The sequence below is a fragment of the Ascidiella aspersa genome, chromosome 7 (genome assembly GCF_963924565.1).
Source record: "Ascidiella aspersa chromosome 7, kaAscAspe10.2, whole genome shotgun sequence".
Classification (NCBI taxonomy): Eukaryota; Metazoa; Chordata; class Ascidiacea; order Phlebobranchia; family Ascidiidae; genus Ascidiella; species Ascidiella aspersa.
This window is the reverse complement of record NC_139453.1, coordinates 3,511,292-3,533,007: the sequence shown is the minus strand read 5'-3', so window position 1 is coordinate 3,533,007 and position 21,716 is coordinate 3,511,292. Positions and strand designations below refer to the sequence as shown.

Below are 21,716 nucleotides of genomic sequence, written 5' to 3'. Positions count from 1 at the left end.
AATTGATGCAATAATTTTTTAAAGTTAGACCGCAATATTATTGTTATTAGATTTGCAATTTTTATTTAATGCCACTTCAATTCTTATAGCTTTAGTCTATCGCCAAGTGAATGGATAAGAAATACGAATAAATTTAAGCGGGAGGGTTTACGTTAAAATACGAACGCCGGGTTCTTTCTGCATTTTATTTGTGTGATTTTGAAAAACCTAGGTAGAAATAATTAACCTGTTGTGCATTTTTTTAAAACTCGTACACGGATGTAATGACCTGGGGCCTGGCTTATTTTAGTGATTTAACGAAAAATAACAATTCATTTCATAAGTTTAAGTTGCTAGAGTTCGCTAAAACGTCCCGTAATATTACTTTTATTTTTAATTTTGTCCATCATATCCCCAATACGTAATATATATCCCACAGTTGATACCTGAGGAAAGCGAGTCTTTACGAATTTAAAATCTTGGGCCACATAGTTTAGATTAAAAGCACCAAGCGTATCGTCGAAAATAGTTTCATTGACAAACTTAAGAATTATCATTTGTCAAAATTTTTCCTCAATATGTGCCCTGCAAAATAGTTTATTTTTGCTTGTTGTGGCCCTTGCACCATTTTAATTTGTACAGGCCTGGTTTAAACTCAACTTCCTTGTACAATTACACTGTGCCCATCAAGTTTCGAGTTTTTTGGATTTGGCATTTTAAACGAATTGCTCTGTAAAAAACAACACAAAGGCTAGATAGTTAGTTATGCGAAAGTTAAGCAGAATATTTAACACTATAGGTTGTTTAAAGTGAAATATTAATATAGCTCTAATATTTTAAAATAAGTTTACTGCTTCAACCTTACTTTCCGTTAAGTTAAGCTCTCTGAATTTAATTTCTCTTCTACAGTTAATATTTAAAAAAATTACTCTTGATCAAGTGCATTATATGCGATGGTCAATCCTAGCACACCCAAATATAATTAAATTAATGCGGTTCAAGTCACCAGTTCTATATTCGTAGATGTTGTGTGGGTTTATAGAGTAGGCAAATCTACCAATTTATTATTGTCACAGTTGGAGAAACTGAATCTAAGTTACAGCAAGATGGATTTACGTGGTTTGAGTTGCCTGGCAACAAGCGTACACAACATCAACCAGCTGGAATTAGAGGCTTGCGAAATCGCTGGTTCCGATCTGCAACCTCTAACTGACGCCATATCACGAATGGATCGACCTGTAAGTGTGTGTTTATGGAATGAAGGGTGTGTTGAATATTGGAATTGCATTGAGGTCGATAAAACAGGCAACAGCATTGCGTATAAAATTTACTAACTGAACCACTGTCTAGTGTACAAAATATTTTTGGTAAACGGAATTTTTATGTCACCAAAAGTAAGTAATTACTGGCAGGGACAAATGCGGGATTTTTGTTTGTGGGGGCATAAAAATGCAAGTATGATGTCACAATGTTACGTCAAATGGTGATGTCACAAAACATTGAGTTACGCCAAAACGTGACTAATTTTTTTAAGAGGGAAAAGCACTAACTTGAAAAATACTTTTGTATAGTTGATGTTCCCAAACTTTAATTTTCGAGGGTGTGATAAGACACACGGCGCCCATGGATAAACCGGTTTTCAAGTGGGCTAAGACATACTAGAAACATAACTTAGATACGCGGGTATTGCGAAATGTGTTTGCATCCAATGTTTGCATTCACTCAGTTACAATAGGCAAAATGCAGTTGGGGGGAGCCATGGCCACGTGCACTCTCCCATGGATCCACCCCTGATTACTGGCCTCTTAAATACACCTGACCTGGGTATATTTATTGTGATAACGCTTCTTCTCAATGGACCTTTATTAACTAGACATCGATTTTTGATTGGGTTTACTTATACATTCAATTTACCAACCACAGCTTTTTACAATTATTAGCTCGATAAACAAGTTGCTGATAAAATGATTGCACCCCCAAAAAAATATCCTACTTTTGCGCAAAGAATATTTCTGAAATTTGGTAGCGACATTTAGTGTTTTTTTATTTGATTCAGCGCTGATCTTGCATAGCTCGGTTGTTTGAGTGACTGTCCCGGTATGGCCGAGGTCATTAGTTCGAATCTCACCGCAGGCAATTTTTACTTGCCTTGCTTGCACGGACATCCTTGCAAGACCAACCGAATATGTTTAGACATTCTCAATAAATAACATTAAGCGGTTGTTGTTTTTATTAACCGGTACTAGGTCGTGGAGATATTAATTTTCGTGCATTCAGTGCAGCATTATACTTAGACTACAATTCAAATTGTTTGCCCAAAATTGATGCAATAATATTTTAAAATTAAACCGCAATACTATTGTTATTAGATTTGCAATTTTTATTTAATGCCAGTTTAATTCGTATAGCTTCAGTCTATCGCGAAGTGAATGGATAAGAAATACGAATAAATTTAGGCGAGAGGGTTTAAGTTAAAATACAAACGCCGGGTTCTTTCTGCATTTTATTTGTGCGATTTTGCAAAAAAGATTTAGATAAAATTAACCTGTTGTGCATTTTTTGAAAACTCGTACACGGATGTAATGACCTGGGGCCTGGCTTATTTTAGTGATTTAACGAAAAATAACAATTCATTTAATAATTTTAAGTTGCTAAAGTTCACTAAAACGTCCCATAAAATTATTTTGTCCATCATTGCCCCAATAGGTAATATATACCCCAGAGTTGTCACCTGACCTATTGATCGAAGGAAAGCGAGTCTTTGCAATTTTACCTATTTGTTGCTTGACCTATTATGCAACCTTAGTATGCGGTATGCGAAATTGTTTGTTTTTGCTTGTTGGGGCCCTTGCACCATTTTAATTTGTACAGGCCTGGTTTAAACTTATCTTCCTTGTACAATTACACTGTGCCCATCAAGTTTTTGGATTTGGCATTTTAAACGAATTGCTCTGTAAAAAACAACACAAAGGCTTGATAGTTAGTTATGCGAAAGTTAAGCAGAATATTTAACACTATAGGTTGTTTAAAGCGAAATATTGATATAGCTCTAATATTTTGAAATAAGTTTACTGCTTCAACCTTAATTTCTCTTAAGTTAAGCTCTCTGAATTTAATTTCTCTTCTACAGTGAATATTTTAAAAAATTACTCTTGATCAAGTGCATTATAGGCGATGGTCAATCCTAGCACACCCAAATATAATTAAATTAATGCGGTTTGAGTCACCGGTTCTATATTCGTAGATGTTGTGTGGGTTTATAGAGGAGGCAAATCTACCAATTTATTATTGTCACAGTTGGAGAAACTGAATCTAAGTTTCAACAAGATAGATTCACGTGGTTTCAGTTGCCTGGCAACAAGTGTACACAACATCAACCAGCTGGAATTATGGGATTGCAAAATCGCTGGTTCCGATCTGCAACCTCTAACTGACGCCATATCACGAATGGATCGACCTGTAAGTGTGTGTTGTTGGAATGAAGGATGTGTTTAATATTGATATAACATTGAGGTGGACAAACAACACAACAGCATTACGTATAAGATTTGTTAACTCAACCACTTTCTGGTGTACAAAAATTTTTTCCGTATATGGAATTTGATGATTTTTTTGAAGTAATTACTGGCAGGGGCGAATGTGGGATTTTTGTTTGAGGGCGCATAAAAAATTGCAGGTATGATGTCACAAGTTACGTCTAAACGTGACGTCACAAGTGACGGACATAGCGCTACGTCAATACGTGGCTATTTTTTATATTATAAAAACGGAAAAGCACTCGCGTGCAGCGTGAAAAAATGTCTTTGTAAAGTTTAAGTTTCCCAAACTTTAATTTTCGAGTGTGCGATAAGACGCACAGCGCCCATGGATAAACCGGTTTTCAAGTGGGCTAAGACATACTAGAAACATAACTTAAATTCGCGGGTATTGCGAAATATTTTTGTATTCACTTAGTTACAATAGGAATAATACAGCCACGTTCCCTCTCCAATGAATTCACCTCTGGTTACTGGCCTTTAAATGGTCCTAGCCTGGGTACATTTGTTTTGATAGCACTTCTTCTCAATTGACAATTATAAACTGAACACCCTTTTTATTTGTGCTTACCTATATGAGAATATTTTACCAACCAACACTTGAATTGCGATTATTACTTTCTAACAACGTTTTCCTGTTGAAGTTATTGCACCCCGAAAAACGCCTACGTTCCCTCATACTTTTGTGCAAACAAAATTTATGGAATTTTGTAGCTGCATTATTTTTTATTTGCTTCAGCGCTGATCGTGCATAGCTCAGTTGCTAGAGTGACTGTCCCGGTATGTCCGAGGTCATGAGTTCGAATCTCACCACAGGTAATTTTTACTTGCCTTGCTTGCACGGAAATCCTTGCAAGACCAACCGAATATATTTAGACCTTCTAAATAAATAACATTAGGTGGTTGTTGTTTTCATCAGCCGGTAGGCCTAGGTTGTTGAGATATTTATTTTCGTGCATTCAGTGCAGCATCATAATTAGACTGTACTCTACTGTACAATTCATTTTTTGGCTACAATTCAAATTGAAGCCCGAAATTTATGCAATAAACATTTTAAAGTTAGACCGCAAAATTATTGTTATTAGATTTGCAATTTTCATTTAATGCCAGTTCAATTCGTAAAGCTTCGTATATCGCCAAGTGAATGGATAAGAAATACGAATAAAGTTAAGCAGGAGGGTTTACGTTAAAATACAAACGCCGGGTTCTTTCTGCATTTTATTTGTGTGATTTTGAAAAACCTAGGTAGATATAATTAACCTGTTGTGCATTTTTTTGAAAACTCTTACTGGCTTTTTAACCTAGTTTAAAACCTACCCGGGTATAGTTACAATAATTTCAGACAAACACGTAAAATGTAAATTAATCAAGCAACATGTCAAACCTTGGTTCTTATAGTTTAACCTTGCATTTGTCCATGCAAAATAAACCAGGTTACGCATGCTAACTCTACGCAAATTGTGGATTTAATGAAAAATGACAATATTTATAACCACTATAGGCATTCAATAAATTTTCAGCTGCTATAGTTCACCAATGTCTCATAAAATTATTTTTTTCCACCATTATGCCAATAGATTTTATATTTCCCAGAGTTTTTTCCTGACCTTTTACGAATTGCAGTTTTTTATTGGTGCAAGTTGCGAATATGCATTGATAAATTTGGTAGAACCTGTATGCAGCCAAACACCTGCTTGTATCTTACATTATGTTGTGCTTATGTAGATGAGGAAGTTGAACCTGAACCGCAACAAGTTGGGATCGCAAGAACTCGCTTTCCTCCGAACTTGTGCCCACAATGTACAAAAGCTGGAGTTAGAACTATGCGGCATCGGTGAAGCTGATGTGAACTCTCTGCGCAAGGTATAGGCACTCAGAATTTGGGAATATGTTGCCGGGGCAACGTTGCGACACTAGTGACACTAGTGACGTCAGTGTTTAGACGTGTGACGTAACGATACTTCCCGTTGCATCGAATGTACAACTTTAGATGAAAAAATATAAGGATATTTGCAAATACCTATCTCCGGCTTGATGGTAGTTAGTGGCGTTCACGCGAATAATTTGTGAAGTAAGGCGCTTGGAGGTCTGACCTTTTTGCGATCGAATGCATTCGCTTGTTTCTCGCTGAGATCAAGTTTGCTTGGATCTGTCCAGGCCCGACTGAACTAAGAAGCAGAACTAAAAGCAAGAAAAGCTAAACACAAAGTTTCGAGAACGAAACAGCCTGGCTTGACTCGGGCGAGTAACGAGTAGAGGGAGTTGCGCAATAACGATTCTCCGAGTAATCGGTTAATTATATGACTTTATTATTATAATGATATTTAATGAATGTTTATATAATGGCAGTTGCGTTTCAGATCGCATTTTCTAATTTCAAATGTGATTTTAGTTTGACTGACGCCTATTGTTGTTACACAGATACGCATATATCCGCTATAGCAAGTTTTAGTTTGATAGCAAGGCTCGGGCGAGTAACGAGTAGAGCGAGTTGCGCAATAACGAATCCGCGAGTAATCGGTTCATTATAATTACGTCTTTATAAAGCCGTTTAATCAATTCTTATATCGTGGCAAATGCGATTTAAATAGGCGCATGTTCTAAGTTCAAATGTGATAATTTATTTTTTAGTCTGCTGACGCCTAATGTTGTTACACAGCTACGCGTAAATCCGCTATAGCAAGTTTTGCTTTTATAAATAACCGACCAAACCAACAATACAAGTATACTCAATGTACCGAGGTAATCTCAACAGTTTTGCGCATTCCTACATTCTGCATTTTTGCCGCCAAGAGTAACTCGTAAGTAGTTTGATCAAGCACTTAAACAGAACATAGAATCGTTACATAATCGATTCACGCCTTAAAAATCTGTCTCCACAGTTTTATCAAGAAAGGCAAGCGGAACCAGAAGCAAGTCAAAGTCAAGGAACATACACTGAACAAGATTTGGACGATGAGACAGATCATGTAAGAACATTTTAACATTAAAGTACCAATACATGCTTCTTACTGGTGATACCAAGTGTTGTAGCAATAATTTTTCTAATGGCTTTTCAATACACAAGGTTTGAAAATAAAGTTTTGAATCACAACAATATTAGTTAAACATTTTTTTGAAAATATTTTCATTCGTTAGCGCAGATGCATTACACTTGGGGTCAGAGTGAAAACTTCATGCGAATCCTTACAATAACATAGATAGAAATATATAACTTTGAATTAGTGCGTTTTAAAAAATAAAATTGACTTAAACTACAATTAAAGTCACGGATTTAAGCAATTCAATAAGAGGTTTAAAAACAGCAACTTGCCTATTTTATCATATTGAAGGAGAATTTTAAGGTGATTTTTCGATCCGTTGACTCTGCTGAGCAGATTCAATTTTGGACGCAAAACCATGTTTTAAAGAATCAGAACAAGTGGCGCGAACCTGGGATTTATGTAAGGGCCCCAATTCAAAAATTAGGATAGAGAAAACTCAAAAATACGTTGCGCAGTGACGTTTTGCTAATTTCGGTTCGGGTAAACAAAATTTTAGTGATGTTCTAGTTTTTAATGCAGCCCCAGCTGAGTCCACCGCCGCTTTGCGCAAAGTGTTATGTGGATATACCTCGCATCACCATAACTGCATGGATCAGGTAAAAGAAATATATTAAGCGCAGTGTTATTCGCCCCGAATTGATGCGCCATTATTCGTCGTAAATGTGTTTAAAACATTTAAAAACAATGTGCATAGAAACTATTTGTGGAACTTCATTTTAGCTTTTTTTATATAACTTCAGGACTCTTATATTCGCCCATCAAAGTAGCGGTGCTTGCAAAAATTAGGTTTAGACGTGCAGCTCCATACAGCTCCCCAATAGTACAAGTGGCCTTCAGGGAAAATTAGGTTATAAATGGTATTCATCAATTGTCTCCACAGCAATATGCGGAGCCCGAATCCTCCGCTACAAACATGGAAGCATCCACGGAACCAGAAACAAGCCGAGTGCAAGAACATGATTTTAATCAACAACAAGTCTCCGATGAGATCCGTCCCTCCGAACAAGTTAGCCTTCGTTAATTTATTTACATTTATAGTAAGAATATCACACCCATACAAAATAGTCTGCTGGAAATGAATAAATAGATATTCGAAACGTTCAAAATACTACCTATAGTTCTTGTGGGCTTTGATATTCATTCTACGTCTCACTAAAACCTCTAACAATTATGCTCCAAAATATTTATATTCAATTTTACTTGGTTGGTTTATTTAGGATGTGATGTTCTGCACAGGCACTGGGAGTAAGTGTTTTCTACGTCTGTGGCCATATTCCCCCGGTTGTTTTAAACCGACTCCGCAGCCCTGTAGTATGGTGTGTGATGTACAAAGCATTTTATTGTGTTTGTTTTGTGTTACAGCGATCAGCCCGGAGAAGGCGTAGACGCCAGAGATGCCTTCTGCAATGAGAGGCAGAATTCGAAATGAGGATCTATCAACGGGAAAAGAGTTTTGCGCTGACTTGCAATCGTAAACCAAGGGTTTATAGAAACAAAAGAAACGCCAAACAATTTCGACCATAGCGAAAAAAGTTTAACTTCAGGTCGGCTATAAAGTGAACGGACAAAGTTGTGTTTCATGCAAACGCACCACTAAAGCCGATGCATTCCTTTGCATATTTTTGTCGTTTCGTATTTTCTTACAACAGTAGCAACAGGGTTTATTTCCATCCTTTCTGAACAGTTCGTCTGCGCTTCCAACAACGAATAATAATGCACAAACACAACTACACAAGCAAGATAATTTAAACAGTTCATTATCTATTTTTTCGTATATAACTGGGCGGTAACAATTGTTCAGTAACCTGGCAGTACTCGACTGTTACTTTAGTGTTTTCCTTCTTCTACATTTTGATTAGGGTGGAAATTCAGCATTTGGGGCAACAATAATATTTGCGTTTTTTCGCGGGCCATACACAGTAGGCTTCAGATTTAATAATTTGTTTTGTTTCTTTAATTTATTAAACTGTATTAGCTTTTCTTGTATGTTCTTGATATGGTTAGTACGCAAACACAAAGGATGCCATGTGAAAAAAGCATCGATATTAAGTTTGAGCATCACTAAATTAAACAATTTTCCACAGATAACGATTTTGCGCCGTGCAACAATTTGCCCACGTGCCTTAGTTTCAACCTCTCTGCGTTTAACGGTGCTTCTAAAACTGTTTGCATCGAGGAATTCTAAAGCGTGGCGTGCAGTTTTCGTAGTTTTGAAAATAGCACATTTCTATTACAAACTTATATAACTGATAGTATTATAGTTCTATAACAAACTTGAATGCCGTCAAGAATGCTAGACTTGAATGCAAACCACCAATTATATAACTGATAGAATTATAGTTTTTACCTGTTGCCTTGTTGTGTAATTTCGATAAGTTTTTCACAGCCGCTTAGTTTTCACACAGCGTTTATTTGTAAGACCGCCACATATAAAGTTGTGGTACTGGCACTTTACAAATGGTATCACTTTCCTTGCAAGGATGTGTAAATAAAAAACCCAGGTCACCTAAAGTCAACTTTCAACGTTTCAAACCCTTCAAAACCATCGCAATTAGCAATGAATTGAGTCAACATCAAACTAATTACAATTTGACAGAAATGAAAGACACACACAAACATATGTGTTTAATAACATCTGTGATCTAGCCCCTCGGAAGTTGCTTTATGACCAACGATTACGGCTTCCGTATCAATAGTACACCGAAAAGCCATCGCAGACTCGCCGAATCTGTCGATCTATGATGCAAGCAGAGCAAGCCAGAAAAACAACTGGCCTGCAGTGAGGTTCGAACTCACGACCTCCGGTCAAGCCGGGACCGTCGCTCTACCAACTACCAACTCAGTTGGTAGAGCGACGGTCCCGGCTTGACCGGAGGTCGTGAGTTCGAACCTCACTGCAGGCCAGTTGTTTTTCTGGCTTGCTCTGCTTGCATCATAGATCGACAGATTCGGCGAGTCTGCGATGGCTTTTCGGTGTACTAATTTGACAGAAAGTAATGGTTGGACGTGTTTCAAGCTTAAAAGAAATGCCGTAAATTAAATATTTTTAAATAATAAACAATGAACAGCAGTATTTTAGTTTTATTGGTGCTGTAAACTTTCTGCTTTTGATTTTTGTGTGATTTTTCGCCCGAATAAATGAAAGTTAAACAATGGTTGGCTGTAATGTGAACAATGTCAATATGAGTTAAATAAATGTAATTTAAATGTGGAATAAAACTCAAACCCTTTACTCTTTCTTTGCATTTCAATAACTGCTAGATGTTTTGCTTGAAATACACATTTAAAACTTTCTCTTAATAACAAAAAAACATTACAGTAATAGTAAGCAAAAAAAAGAAAAACATAGTTCGGTTGCTTTAGTCTTAAACTAAGTTATAAGTGATACACAAACAAAATAAAACTCTTAACTTACCTTATCAAAGAAGACTTGCAGCTTTCATCAGCAGCAAACTTAACACAGAGGTCAACCATAACACCACACAACTAGCTCAACTGATGATCAAATACTTTTATCGTGTGATTGCTTACGGCTCATTCTGCACCAAACTGATTGCGTTTGCTTCGGCGCCTTTAAATCGTTTTGCTCAACATAAATCGGCCAGTTTAAATGGCCGCTTTCAAATCAGCCGTTTTTTCACCAGGTCTTGCGGTTTCATATAAGACACAAAACGCGGCTGAAATAATGGAGTCGGCCGATTGCATTGCAAGCCGCGACTCCAAGTAGGACAGGAAAGTATAATAGTAATTATTACAAAACTCAAAATATAAATTTGAGAGACTGTGATTTAAACGTCTCCTGTGCAAGGGCAAAAGTAATATAACTTTATTACCAGAATACATGGAAGTTTTCGAGATGACGTAAGAACAGGACGTCTAAAACAAGCAACGTTCGAAACTGGACGTTGTGGTTCGATGCAGTGCACAAATATGCAACGGAAACCTAGTTTAGAATATTCAGGCAGATGGTGGGATAGCGTAATAAAAATTTTCTTACTAACGCAGTTCCGACTTTCATCACTGCTCGGGTTAGGGGGTGCAACCAAAGGCGTAGGGGGGCGGAGGGGTATATATGTCCCCGGGCACTAAAATAAGGCTAACAAATGCCAAAATGAGGCTGCTTCTTCTTTAAATACAATGTTCTATTAAAATTGGAATTGTTTTGCCGTATAAAGTAAAATATATTATGTTAACGTAATAGAAATGTGACTAAATATGGATAGGGGTGCGCCAATTTTATAGTTTGCCCCCGGGCGCAAAATACCCTGGCTACGTCTCTGGGTACAAGCAAGTGTGGGGCACTAGATTAGTTTAGTTGAAGCTTCTGACTCTCGTTTTAAGGTTGCGTGCGTATAACTTGTTAGCCAACCACAATACATCTGGTGATTATTAATTGTATTATCTGATAAGCGAACAACCACTTGAAACTATAGTAGGCGGACAATCAACACTGTAAACAACACAGCGCTGTGAACAGCACAGCGCTGTCAACCGCACAACACGTTAACTGAGAAGAGGTCTTGTTTACAAGCGGATAGCGGCCTTAACTAGCCACAGACAATCGAACTGCTGACCGCCGAGATGATAGCGGAACAGCACATTTAGCATTTACACTTTGGTGCGAGTAGACAATAAATCTGCGTTTCTACACAGTATTAAAATCGTTGTGATTTTTACAGTTACCTACATTTGAAAGGCATTGAAATAGAAAAACAAAGTCTACGTTAACATTAAAGAACAAGTATAAAGTAAAGTGTAAGCTTTGAAAAAAAAACAAAAAAAAACGAAGAAATAATTACACAGTAAAAATGGAAAAGTTAGCATTTGCACAAATGGATGACAACACTAAAATATTTGTTCTTCCTGTACAACATACCTTCTGCATAGCTGTGTAAGCCCAGAATACAAAGAGAGATCTATTGCGATGAGATTCGAACCAAACGAAAGCTATCTTTACACGCGGAAAATAAAACCGCTCAATGCTTCTTTGTAAGCCCCGAGAGAATGTCAAGTGAGCCTCGAAACTTTTTGTAATATTGGAAAATAAATTATTTGTATTACCAATATGCATAGACACAATCGTTTTAGACTTAAATACGCACTATCCATGAAATATTATTAAAATTGAAACATTTAGATACAGTTTGTAGTGGATTTAGGTTTTTGCATGCCATAAAGGTAAAATCGACTTTAGGTTTTGCAAGTCGTGGCTTATGTAGAACACAATGAATTGTGTTGCGATAAAATCGAACGCAAAGAGAATACTTGTGAAGTTATAGAAGGGCGAGCGAGTCGCCGATGAACTCTGTGAGTTGCCAGAGCGAACTCGTCAATCCACTTGCAACGGCGAGTCCGCAAACTCCTAAGGCAGCTCCCGAGTAGAAGCACTTCTCAACCAAACGCAATCTGAACAAATTAAACACAAGGTTAAAACGGGCTCAGCCATCTTGTTTAAGTTGCAATGTTTTCTGGTTAACTAATCTTCTTAGGTTTCAACTAACATTAAAACGCAATCTGAACAAATTAAACACACGGTTAAAACGCGCTCAGCCATCTAATCGCATTTTAAGATAAAACGCATAAACTTTGTTTATTTTAACTTTTTGTGTAATACTTTCTAATAAGACCACAAAACAAAGCTTAAATGGACACATTTTGGCGCCGATACTACGTCAGTATCGGACCAGTGGCGATACGATAAACCTGATATTATCAGACAGCCAAAGTAAAAGCATAAAAAAAAAGACAGCCAAAAGTAAATATCAGACAGCCAAAAGTAAAAGCATAAAACGGGCCCAACCATCCAAAAAAGTTTTAGATAAAAAGGAAGTTCGGTGATGAATCGGCGAAACTAGGATATGAACAAATATGAAGGCAGATTCTAGGGATTTCAATATTTTGGTGGAAAAAGTGTATAATGAAGTCACAACGAATCTTTAGAAAAATGCATTCTTTTACGGTTACAGTGTCATGTCACAAATAAACATGAAAGTATTTATAAGATCAAAATTTATTGCTTTAAACAAAAGTTCCACAAGCATAAAGTTCCTTACTTGGTTAGTTTTTGTTTCGATTGTAGATCGTTGTTCTTCTGCTTTAGAATGAACTGGTTGCAGCCGGCGATGTAAGTTGTGAAGTAATCTTCCCACTGATAAACCCCGCAATCAAGGTTGTAAGCCTGAGAAACAATTAACAAATAGCTTGATAATGAGTTTTAAAGCCAAAAAGGTCGAGTAAATCCACATCATCTTGATTAAGACGTTTCGATTCACACTTGTATCATCGTCAGTTAATCTCATTGTTTTTTAACAGCACTTTCTGAACACATAACTTATACTGAGCATAAAATTAATTCAAAGACTGTTCAAAAAACGTTGGGAAAATAAGGTTTCACAAAATATAGGGCTTTTTTCAGAGACTGATGATGCCAGATTGGCGAAATATATTTCTCTATTAATAACTAGTCTAGAACTTATAAATGACTGATTATGACTGATTATGACGACAAAAGTCTATAGTAAGTTGCTACCATCCACTTGAAGTTATTGTCGTCATTAACGTGTATTAGGGCGAGGAGATATCTTCTTTTTTACATATTCAGTTTGCGTTCTACAAGACTTTTCAACACGCAAATCAATTCAAAGGCATTTAAACGCTTTTAAAGATTCAAATAATTTGTGACAAACGTGCAACACACAAATTTAACCCTATGATTAGATGCTCTGAACTAGAAGATCTTGTAATATTTCACCTTTTGATCTTCAGCATTCAGTGAGGAACGCAGTTGATCGACATTCGTGTTGCTGAACTTAAAGTTCGTCGTAAAAAAGAATTCCATCACTTCCATGGCGCTCATGATCTTTTCGTTGAGTCTTGCCATTCTGAAACAATTAAGAAATATTGAAGTATTTGCCATTCTGAAATTAAACATTATATTTTGTAGGATTAGCGTAGCATTGGGTTCAGAATAAAGTATATTTGTGAACTGGGACCAATAATTTCAAGCTAAATAAAATCCTAAATTCTTGTCTAAATAGTGATAGTCATTCAAACAAGTAATCCAATTTTATGTCATATTGAAAAAAAAACAGACAATTGTTATAACATAATAAAGGAAGTTTAAATCTTAACAGTTTGAGATTTTTAAAGACAGGTTGACAAAAAGCTAGATATTGAATGATAAAATAAAGTTCCATCTAGACTAGGGCCTTAAATATTAAAAAAAAACATAAAAAACTAGTAAAAACATTGCACGATTCAACAAAGCAAAAATTTAAAAAAACAAGAATTTAAAATGTGTTCAATCCACAATAAGGCATAGGTGATAAACTAGAGTTTTTAGCATCTGCTTAGACTTTATTTGAAAGTATAACTCACATTTGTTTTTTCCTCATAAGAGCCAGACCGGCATCCATCGCATGGGCAGGAATAGTTTGCGAATAAAAGGTGGTGAGATCGTACAGCTTTCTGCATATAAATAAATTAAATGTTTAAATCCATGAACACAACTTTGTTGAAAGTGTTGGAATAATGAAAACTATATCTCTTCATGTTAAATAGAGTAATCAGGTGGCACTACATAAAAAAAATTGTATTTAATAGCTTTCGCACAAGAAACTCTTTTTTGGAAAACTATATTTAACAATTTTTGATAAAATGTGACAATCACAAAAGCAAAACTAAAGAATCTATTTTACCTGTTATTCGTGCATAACACCCAAGGGGCACGGAATGGGTCGCTTGGATTCTCTGCCACATTGTTGATTGCAAGCGATACTGAAAACAAAAATAAAAATTGAAAACGATGAATTTAAGCCAGGGCTGTGGAGTCGGGACTCAACAGAGTCGGTTTATTTTGCTGGAGTAGAGAACACGGGGCTTAAGTTAGAAGTTAAACTACCCTTATAGGTTAATGAATTATATGACACACTACGAGTGGTATGTTGAACATATCTACCTGATTTTCGTTTAATAAATGTGTGAAATACAGGCTGTAGAGTCGGATCCTGACTGGGGACTCGCAGAAACAGGAGATTTGGTGTAAGTCGTACTCCTGACTCGAGTAAGACTACGCTAAACTAAGACTACTCAAACATAAGAGTCCCGAGTGAGACGTGCACAGCACCAAATTTCAAAACTGATAAGGTCACAAACTGTAAAGTGTAAAGGTTAAATACCATAAGGTAGATGAAGTCAATTTTGTTTATAAGATCCATATCTTTGACTTTGCCTTAAATTTTCCCTTCGGCAAAACTTTGCCCAATTTAACTGAACAATTTTAGATATGTAAACTTCTGCAGCCTGGAACCCAACAAAATCAACATGGCAACACAATTTTTCCCATTGGTTAAGAAACACTAAAACCTACATTTACTCATGTAACACTTTTAGTTAAAGTTGTCCATTCTTACTCAAGCGGTCCATAGCAAGGCCATTTTTGATGCCAGAGTTGACGTGGTAGATGGAAAGTGATCCATTGACCCTCCGAACTCGGTCGCACGTGAAGGAACTGATGCTTTCATTGTCCGAAGATGAATCCCCTGGAAATTCATGTTTAACCGGTTAAGTTTTAAATTGGTCAACAATAAATATAGGTGGAATTAGTTCTTCATAGTAAACGGCCTGAAAACCTCTTGGTAATATAGAATGAACACACTAGTAAAAAAATGCAGTTTTGGAACAGATTTTTTATACAGGACTCAAAATACAAAAATAACTCAACAATGAATTAAAACAAAATTTACATGTTTTCGAACAGGGGTTTATTTATCAAATGAATACAAAATTAGTTGTAATAAATTCAAACACTGGCTAGATACAAGCGTTTTTTTCTCATGCATAAAATAGTTTTGTACAAATTAAAACAAAGTAAATTGTAGAATGAATATCAAGGAACATATATGTAAGTAGCATTTTGTTGAAATTTAAAAAAAATCTTTGTTGATTTTCACATGGTAGTATGACAAAATGCAACCTACTTCTGTATGGGATTTGATATTCATTCTGCATCTAACTGCAACACCAGCGGATATAAACAAAAACGCCAACTTTTTGGTAATCTATCTGTATTTACAACCTTGTAAGCCAATTTCCCCAAGCGATGAAACTGCACTGTCACTCTCGTAGCCGAGTGAGCACCTTCTTTCTGCTGAGTCACAAGCGGTCTTCATCGCTGCACAAATCACTCCGTTGACAACAAAGTCGACCGATATGAGGTCACAGGTTATGGAGTTGTCGACAATCACAGAACGAAGCACACCCTTGGCGTACGCTATTATGAAAGCGGTGGGTCCGTACACGTTTGTACACCAACCCTGGAGAAAAAACAGTAATTTTGGCTACGAAAGATAATTATGCAGTGAAATTTGGAACACGATTAGGCAGTACACCGGAAGCCTTTAATAGACTAACCCAGTGGTTCCCAACCGGGGTGCCATTTGGAAGCTTAAAGGGTAATTGAAGTTCCTTAAAAACATATTTATCGCTCTTTTCAAAAACCTATTAATACAACTTTTTGTGTATGATTTGGGTACACAAATCAAATGATATGTTTCTACATGCAAATAAATTTGATTGCGATGTCCCAGTTCCGTTTTTAGTGACACTACAGAAATCAACTTTCAAGATTCAAGTAGTTGTGCCGCAATCTATTTGTTGTTTCTTATGGGTGCCGCAAACCATAAAAGGTGGGAACCACTGGAGTATCAGAATCAGTCGATCAACTAAGAATTTTTGTGCAAGCAAGGCCAGGCTAGAAATGCAACTGCGGTGTGGTTTGCACTCCAAACTGGCCTTGCTTGCAAAAACCACTCAAAAAAGTTTAGTATTTTAAACACATTTAACTCTTTTTGTGTTCTTTCTGCACTGAAAAAATATCTAACTTATAACAAGTCTAAAAACATACCGGCAGGTTCTTTGTAAGCTGGTATTATCATGCTGGGCCTGACGATGCAGATTGGAAGATGAGATCCTTCTCTTGCAACGACGTCCTAAGCAAGCGCCTTCGACAGCATGTAAGTGTTCGGTCTGAAACAAAAACGCAACGTTATGTACAACTTTAAACCAATAATTATATTACACCTAAAGCCTTCGACAGCGTGTAAGTGTTCGGTCTGACTGAAAATGCAACAGGTTACATTTTAGTCAAAAGAGATATTTTGATAGAAAACTGTTCTTTTTTGAAGCATTTGGCTTAGTTAGTTCACAAAAAATGTTGTATTTGTGTGATGTGATATGTATCAATTGTTTATTGGAAAGTTTGTATGGTCCCTGTTCTGAGGCGATTTTTTTTTTTAGGTTTTTGTTTGCTCGACAGTTTTCAAGTTACGTCAAAATACGACTTAATAAAGCAATAAATTTATAAAAAAAAGTTTTTCCAGAACTTGTGCGCAAATATGCAGCTGAACAACTGTATTTACATTGCAAAAGAACTCGAAAATATATTTTTTTTGGAAAATTTGCCAAGTAGTCTCGAAACTAAACTAGAGAAACTAGTGCTTATGAAGGTCAACACAAGAAGAAGGACAATCGTGCAATATGCCATGAGTCCAGTTTTTGAGATATATATATATATATAGTTGATTATTGCTACCGCTAGATGATAACAAAAACCAACATAATGGCCAAGGTATCTCAGGCAGTGCATATTAAATATGTGGCGTTAAAACATTCTAGCTTGTGGCACATTAAGTATAAAGTATTTTAGGCACTGTTTTCTCCTAGCAACACTTTTAAAGCTTGGTAATTGTCCTAAATATATTGGCAAGAACACGGTTTAAAGCAGGAGTGACATTTAATGAATTTTGTTGCTCAATGAGAAATTTGAAACATTTTTGCTTTGCTAAGCGCTTGATATTAGGACGAACTGTCGATGTGGCAACTCTCAACTGCATACTAAGATTTTCGTCTGTTAGCCTCGACCTGTAACGACTTTTTGTGATGTTCATTTTTAAAAAAAAATGTTCCCACATTTAAAAAAAAAAAAAAAAAATGTTCCCACATTTAAAAAAACCCGCGGGCCACGTTTTTGTCACCCCTAGTTTAAAGGATTAAAATAAAAACTTAAGCAGTGTAAAAACGAAATAATGTAGCAGTTCTTAACTTCTTAGGCCACTTTCAGGGTAAAACAAACATTTATTTCAAAGTGACCTTTTGTCAAAATGTCCTAATAACTAACCTAATGACTTTAATTTCGCTTTGAATAAGCTAATATGGTCACCTACCTCTTGCCAAGAAGTTGTGGTGTGACCTTAGTAATAAGGTCATCGTCCATCCACCGGAGGGAGCCTTCAAGGTCGAGGTAATCGATTCCAACATCGTAAAGCTTTTCATCGGTTTCTTGTCGGTTGCAATGGACATACGCTGGACAAAAATTCTTGGGAGCACCCATGCACACTTAAGAATCAGATGTATGCGCTGGTCTACAATCCTACCACAGCATTCAAACAATTAAAGCAACGCAAAATATTTGTGTTAGGGTGCAGGTTAGTGTGTGGGTGAGGGTGGGTCAAGTATTATTTTTATTAGTTTGCTTAACCTACCCAAATCCAAACGCTAAGCTGCACCGACCCTAATTCAAATAATGTTCGTTGTGGGATCCTAGACCTGCGCCCAGTAGCTTGATTATTTTGAAAGCGTAATACTTTTGCCGAACATATCAAATAACAACAGTAGATCGTAATTAAATACAAAGTATCGGAAATCCTGAGACGTTGTGTATACCTAAGTGCCCTAACCTGACGTGTTCGTTGAACTTGCGTGTTGCAGCGCAGTCGATGAAAACCCGGCACTTCTTCTGTAGAATCTCCCTCGAAGCTTGATCCAAGCCAAGATCTTCAGCGCCAAGGTCGCACGAAACAAATTCGAGCTTCGACGCAAAATTCGGCTGCAGCTCACGAAGAACGTCGAAAGCCTGGAAGGGTAAAAAATTTAAACGTCAAATGACTCAAAGAGATTTAAACCAATGAGTGGAAAGTTGAGGAAAATGGCGAATTTGTTTGGTCGTCTGTCATGCTATGGTGCATATGTAGAAACAACAAAGTTTAGAGTAGACTCGTTTACTCGTAATTCTGTTTGTGCCATCAACAGCCTCTGATTGGTACATGGTTAAGCACCTTTTTGCCTCGGATCGCCAAAAAAATGGTTGAACAGATTGGCATGGCTTTTCAACTCTGATTTGAGTTCAGGCTAAGTCATTTAGCCGCGGTATATAATACTACCACAACGAACATTATTTGGGTTAGGGTGTGGTGCGGGTTAGCGTTTGGGCTTTGGTAGGTTAATCAGCAATATTGTTAATGAATATCAATAATACTTGATACGCCATCAACCATACACTAACCAACACCCGGATCAAAATATTGTGCTTTGCTTTTATAACTGTTTTAACGCTGTGGTTGGATTCTAGAACAAAATCGTGCCACAACGAAGCGAGGCAAAATTAAAATATTCAAAGAAGAATTCTGTAGTAATCTGTAGTATATTTATGGATTCCTTAAGCCTTGCAATTAAAAGCAAGTCCGCTTGTGAGAAGCTGAGGCAATCTGGCTTACTTTGTTTGCCAAGTTCTCGTCTTTTAAATGATTACAGGTCCCATATTAAATTATATATTTTTAGTTTAAGAAAAATATATAAATATTTTATAAACAAAAGCGAAGGTGGTCTAGAATCCTAACCCAGATGTCTCTTTCAATGACCAAAAAGGTGAAAGTTGTTATCGTAAAATCCTGGAAGGGTTAAAGTTTTAACTTTAAACGCCAAAATCCTTTAAAGGATAGAGGCTTTAACGTCAAAATAAAGAAAGGGTAATAGTTTAAACGTCAAAATTCTAAAGGGTAGGCATTTCAACTAATATCAAACTCTTGGAGAGATAGATGAAAAACGTCAAAATTCTGGAAGATTAGGGGTTCATCCCCAGGGTTTAAGTTTTTAACGGCTAAAATGCGACCCCGAAAAAACACTTTGACTAAGATATATAAACGTCGAAAACATGAAAAGGGAAAGAGCTAACGTCAAACTCTTGGAAGCGTAAAGGTTTTAACATCAAAAACCTGGAAGCGTAAGGGTCTTACGATTTGTTCGCTTTGAGCTTAAAACAGTTGAGTGAAGAGAAATTAGGTCGCCAAAGCTTCGCTGTTTTACTTATGCCTATAGTATTTGGGTCGCAACCACAAAAAAGGTTTAGAAACACTGTTGATCACAAGAACAACTGTACATTTAACCCAGAGGCTCTGAAACTTTGAAACGCGGACTCATGGGGGTACGTGGACCAATTTTCGAGATCTAAGCACGCCGAGGTAAAATCGTAGTGTATATTAAAAATAATAGAATAACATTTTTTTTAAAGAAAAATTTAGTTAAGAAAAATTATTCCTTAGTTTCACATTTGCTGAGCCGAATACGCAACCAATTATTTTTAGTGGACTGCTTTAAAAAAGTTTAAGAACTCCGGTTCTTTGAGGCTGCTTCTTCTTTAAATACAATGTTCTTTCAAAATTTGAATTGTTTTGCCGTATGAAGTAAGGTATATTATGTTAACGTAATAGAAAATGTGATTAAACATGAAGGAGGGGCGCCAATTATAAAGTTTGCACCCGGGCCAAAATACCCTAGCTACCAATCTGCTTATGGAGTTGAAGCATAGAAAACCAGGGATAAAAAAAAAGAATGCATAGAGTTACTTTCTTAAGACGAGGTTTTTGGGTAAACGAAATGCGTAAGATGAGGTTAGTTAGTCTACTTCCCGCATTTCCTTAACGTAATGCTGGTCCATATGCTATTGCAAGAATTCAATAAATTCATTTGGACACTTTTTAAAACTATTGATCACGTGGGCTCCAGAAAACGATTGGTGTTGAAAGTCTGTAAAAACACTTTTACATTTGTAAAAAAAGTGCGTTTAGCGGATACAGTGGTGGCAGTCAGGTATAACTTAGTTTCTTTAACGTTTTTATTGGATCAAACGAATTTCGTAAGAAGATCCTCGGCATGATTTTAATCAGGGCTTTCCAAAATGTTCTCTCTGCAAGTAATTTTGCTCGAAAAGACTTAAGTCTTGACTTAAGGGCACCAGCATCGGCCGAACTAGTTGCGCGCTTTGTCGCCACCCGGCGGCACCGCCATAAGAAATCACCTGGAAAAAAGCGGTCACTTGAAGCGTGAGTGAGCGAGCGCACGAGGTGCTCGCATCGTGACCCGATCAATCGGCGGCCGCCAAAGTTATTCAAGTTCTTAAACGGACCGCGTGGTCCAAGCATTGACTTGAGTCATTGCAACATTGGTTTAGTGTCTTTAACACTCGTCAAATAATGCTTAACAATCGCATAACCTGTTCTTATTAAAGTTAGGTGATTGTGAGTGTTTGCCCAGACAAATCTCATTTGTATTTTTAAGTGTTTTAAACGAAAGCAATGAATAAGTCACAAACTTTCTAAACCTGTAAGTTTAAAAGCAACTTCATTATGAACGCAGTCTTACTAAGGTTGTTTTATCAGTTGATGTTTCACATTAGAGGTATTATTAAAATGTTTAGAGTAAGCTATTATTAATATGTGTATAATGGCTCATTCAGAGCTGCTACTCCACTAGTTGGCGCTCTGGCGCAAAACTTGGACAACTAGATTTATTTGAGAGTTAATTTAAATTTGATTGGCAATAAAATTACCCGCATTTTGTTCCAAAATTTCAACAAGCCACTAGAATTTGCCTGGTGCAACCTCATAATGTTCCGGCAAAATATTTATCTTAGTTAGAGCGGACTTGGCGCTTTTGCAGCGAAATCACCTAAAACGTTTGCCAAAAGCGCAAAAAAAGTAAATGTGTTTATTTTCTTTTAACAGTTTGGTCGGTGCTACTGGGGATATACAGCAACAATATGACACAGACGTTCTATATGTGTATATTTTCTTTTATGGCAAACAATTGCAATATGGATAGTCGGAGTCCACATAGTGCTATTCTGTGGACACATAGAAAGGGTGAAAATACTGCATGATGACGTTAGCTGGAAATATACCTTAGAAATGTCAAAACCTAAGAAAAAAACAAAGAATGAAAACAAATTGTATCTTGATGGCTAAGGTGATAGCAACTGTCCGGTCTGATTTAACGTATAATAGCTTATTTACAAATATATTGATTTCCAAAAGGGTCAATCGTA

General features: G+C 36.6%; 4 protein-coding genes across 4 annotated transcripts in view; 2 read left to right on the top strand and 2 right to left on the bottom strand.

The window, feature by feature from the left end:
* LOC146137301 (NACHT, LRR and PYD domains-containing protein 14-like) overlaps positions 1–7,159 on the top strand; it is a 44,464-nt gene extending 37,305 nt beyond the window's left edge. The window contains exons 9-13 of the mRNA XM_083393697.1: positions 1,056–1,217; positions 3,277–3,438; positions 5,241–5,378; positions 6,398–6,484; positions 7,079–7,159. Of these exons, the coding sequence (XP_083249823.1) occupies positions 1,056–1,217; positions 3,277–3,438; positions 5,241–5,378; positions 6,398–6,484; positions 7,079–7,159 (630 nt within the window). The remainder of the gene's footprint in view (positions 1–1,055; positions 1,218–3,276; positions 3,439–5,240; positions 5,379–6,397; positions 6,485–7,078) is intronic.
* Positions 1–9,299, top strand: part of LOC146137300 (NACHT, LRR and PYD domains-containing protein 12-like) — a 180,668-nt gene extending 171,369 nt beyond the window's left edge. Inside the window, exons 10-11 of the mRNA XM_083393842.1 lie at positions 7,440–7,565; positions 7,922–9,299. Of these exons, the coding sequence (XP_083249968.1) occupies positions 7,440–7,565; positions 7,922–7,969 (174 nt within the window). The 3' untranslated portion in view covers positions 7,970–9,299. The remainder of the gene's footprint in view (positions 1–7,439; positions 7,566–7,921) is intronic.
* Positions 9,300–11,832: 2,533 nt separating this feature from the next.
* Positions 11,833–15,996, bottom strand: LOC146137299 (putative fatty acyl-CoA reductase CG5065). Its single transcript, XM_083393841.1, has 8 exons — positions 15,967–15,996; positions 15,636–15,873; positions 14,971–15,099; positions 14,257–14,335; positions 13,937–14,026; positions 13,311–13,440; positions 12,613–12,737; positions 11,833–11,965 (listed from the first exon to the last, which is right to left on the bottom strand). The coding sequence occupies exons 1-8, from the start codon at positions 15,994–15,996 to the stop codon at positions 11,833–11,835; spliced, it is 954 nt and encodes a 317-aa protein (XP_083249967.1).
* Positions 15,997–16,462: 466 nt separating this feature from the next.
* LOC146137298 (uncharacterized) lies at positions 16,463–21,227 on the bottom strand. The gene is made up of 4 exons (XM_083393840.1): positions 21,222–21,227; positions 18,295–18,470; positions 17,782–17,987; positions 16,463–16,585 (listed from the first exon to the last, which is right to left on the bottom strand). The coding sequence occupies exons 1-4, from the start codon at positions 21,225–21,227 to the stop codon at positions 16,491–16,493; spliced, it is 483 nt and encodes a 160-aa protein (XP_083249966.1). The 3' UTR covers positions 16,463–16,490.
* Between the last annotated feature and the right edge of the window lie 489 nt (positions 21,228–21,716).

Coding starts and splice junctions, on each gene's coding strand:
- LOC146137299 (XM_083393841.1), bottom strand. CDS start 15,996: ATGGCACCCCGGTTGGGAACCACTGGGTTA. Junction 14,027..14,256: donor GTGTTATGCACGAATAACAG/GTAAAATAGATT, acceptor ATTTATATGCAG/AAAGCTGTACGATCTCACCA. Junction 13,441..13,936: donor CTTATGAGGAAAAAACAAAT/GTGAGTTATACT, acceptor TAATTGTTTCAG/AATGGCAAGACTCAACGAAA.
- LOC146137298 (XM_083393840.1), bottom strand. Junction 17,988..18,294: donor AAGTTCAACGAACACGTCAG/GTTAGGGCACTT, acceptor ATGCTGTGGTAG/GATTGTAGACCAGCGCATAC. Junction 16,586..17,781: donor CCACAACTTCTTGGCAAGAG/GTAGGTGACCAT, acceptor TTTTTGTTTCAG/ACCGAACACTTACATGCTGT.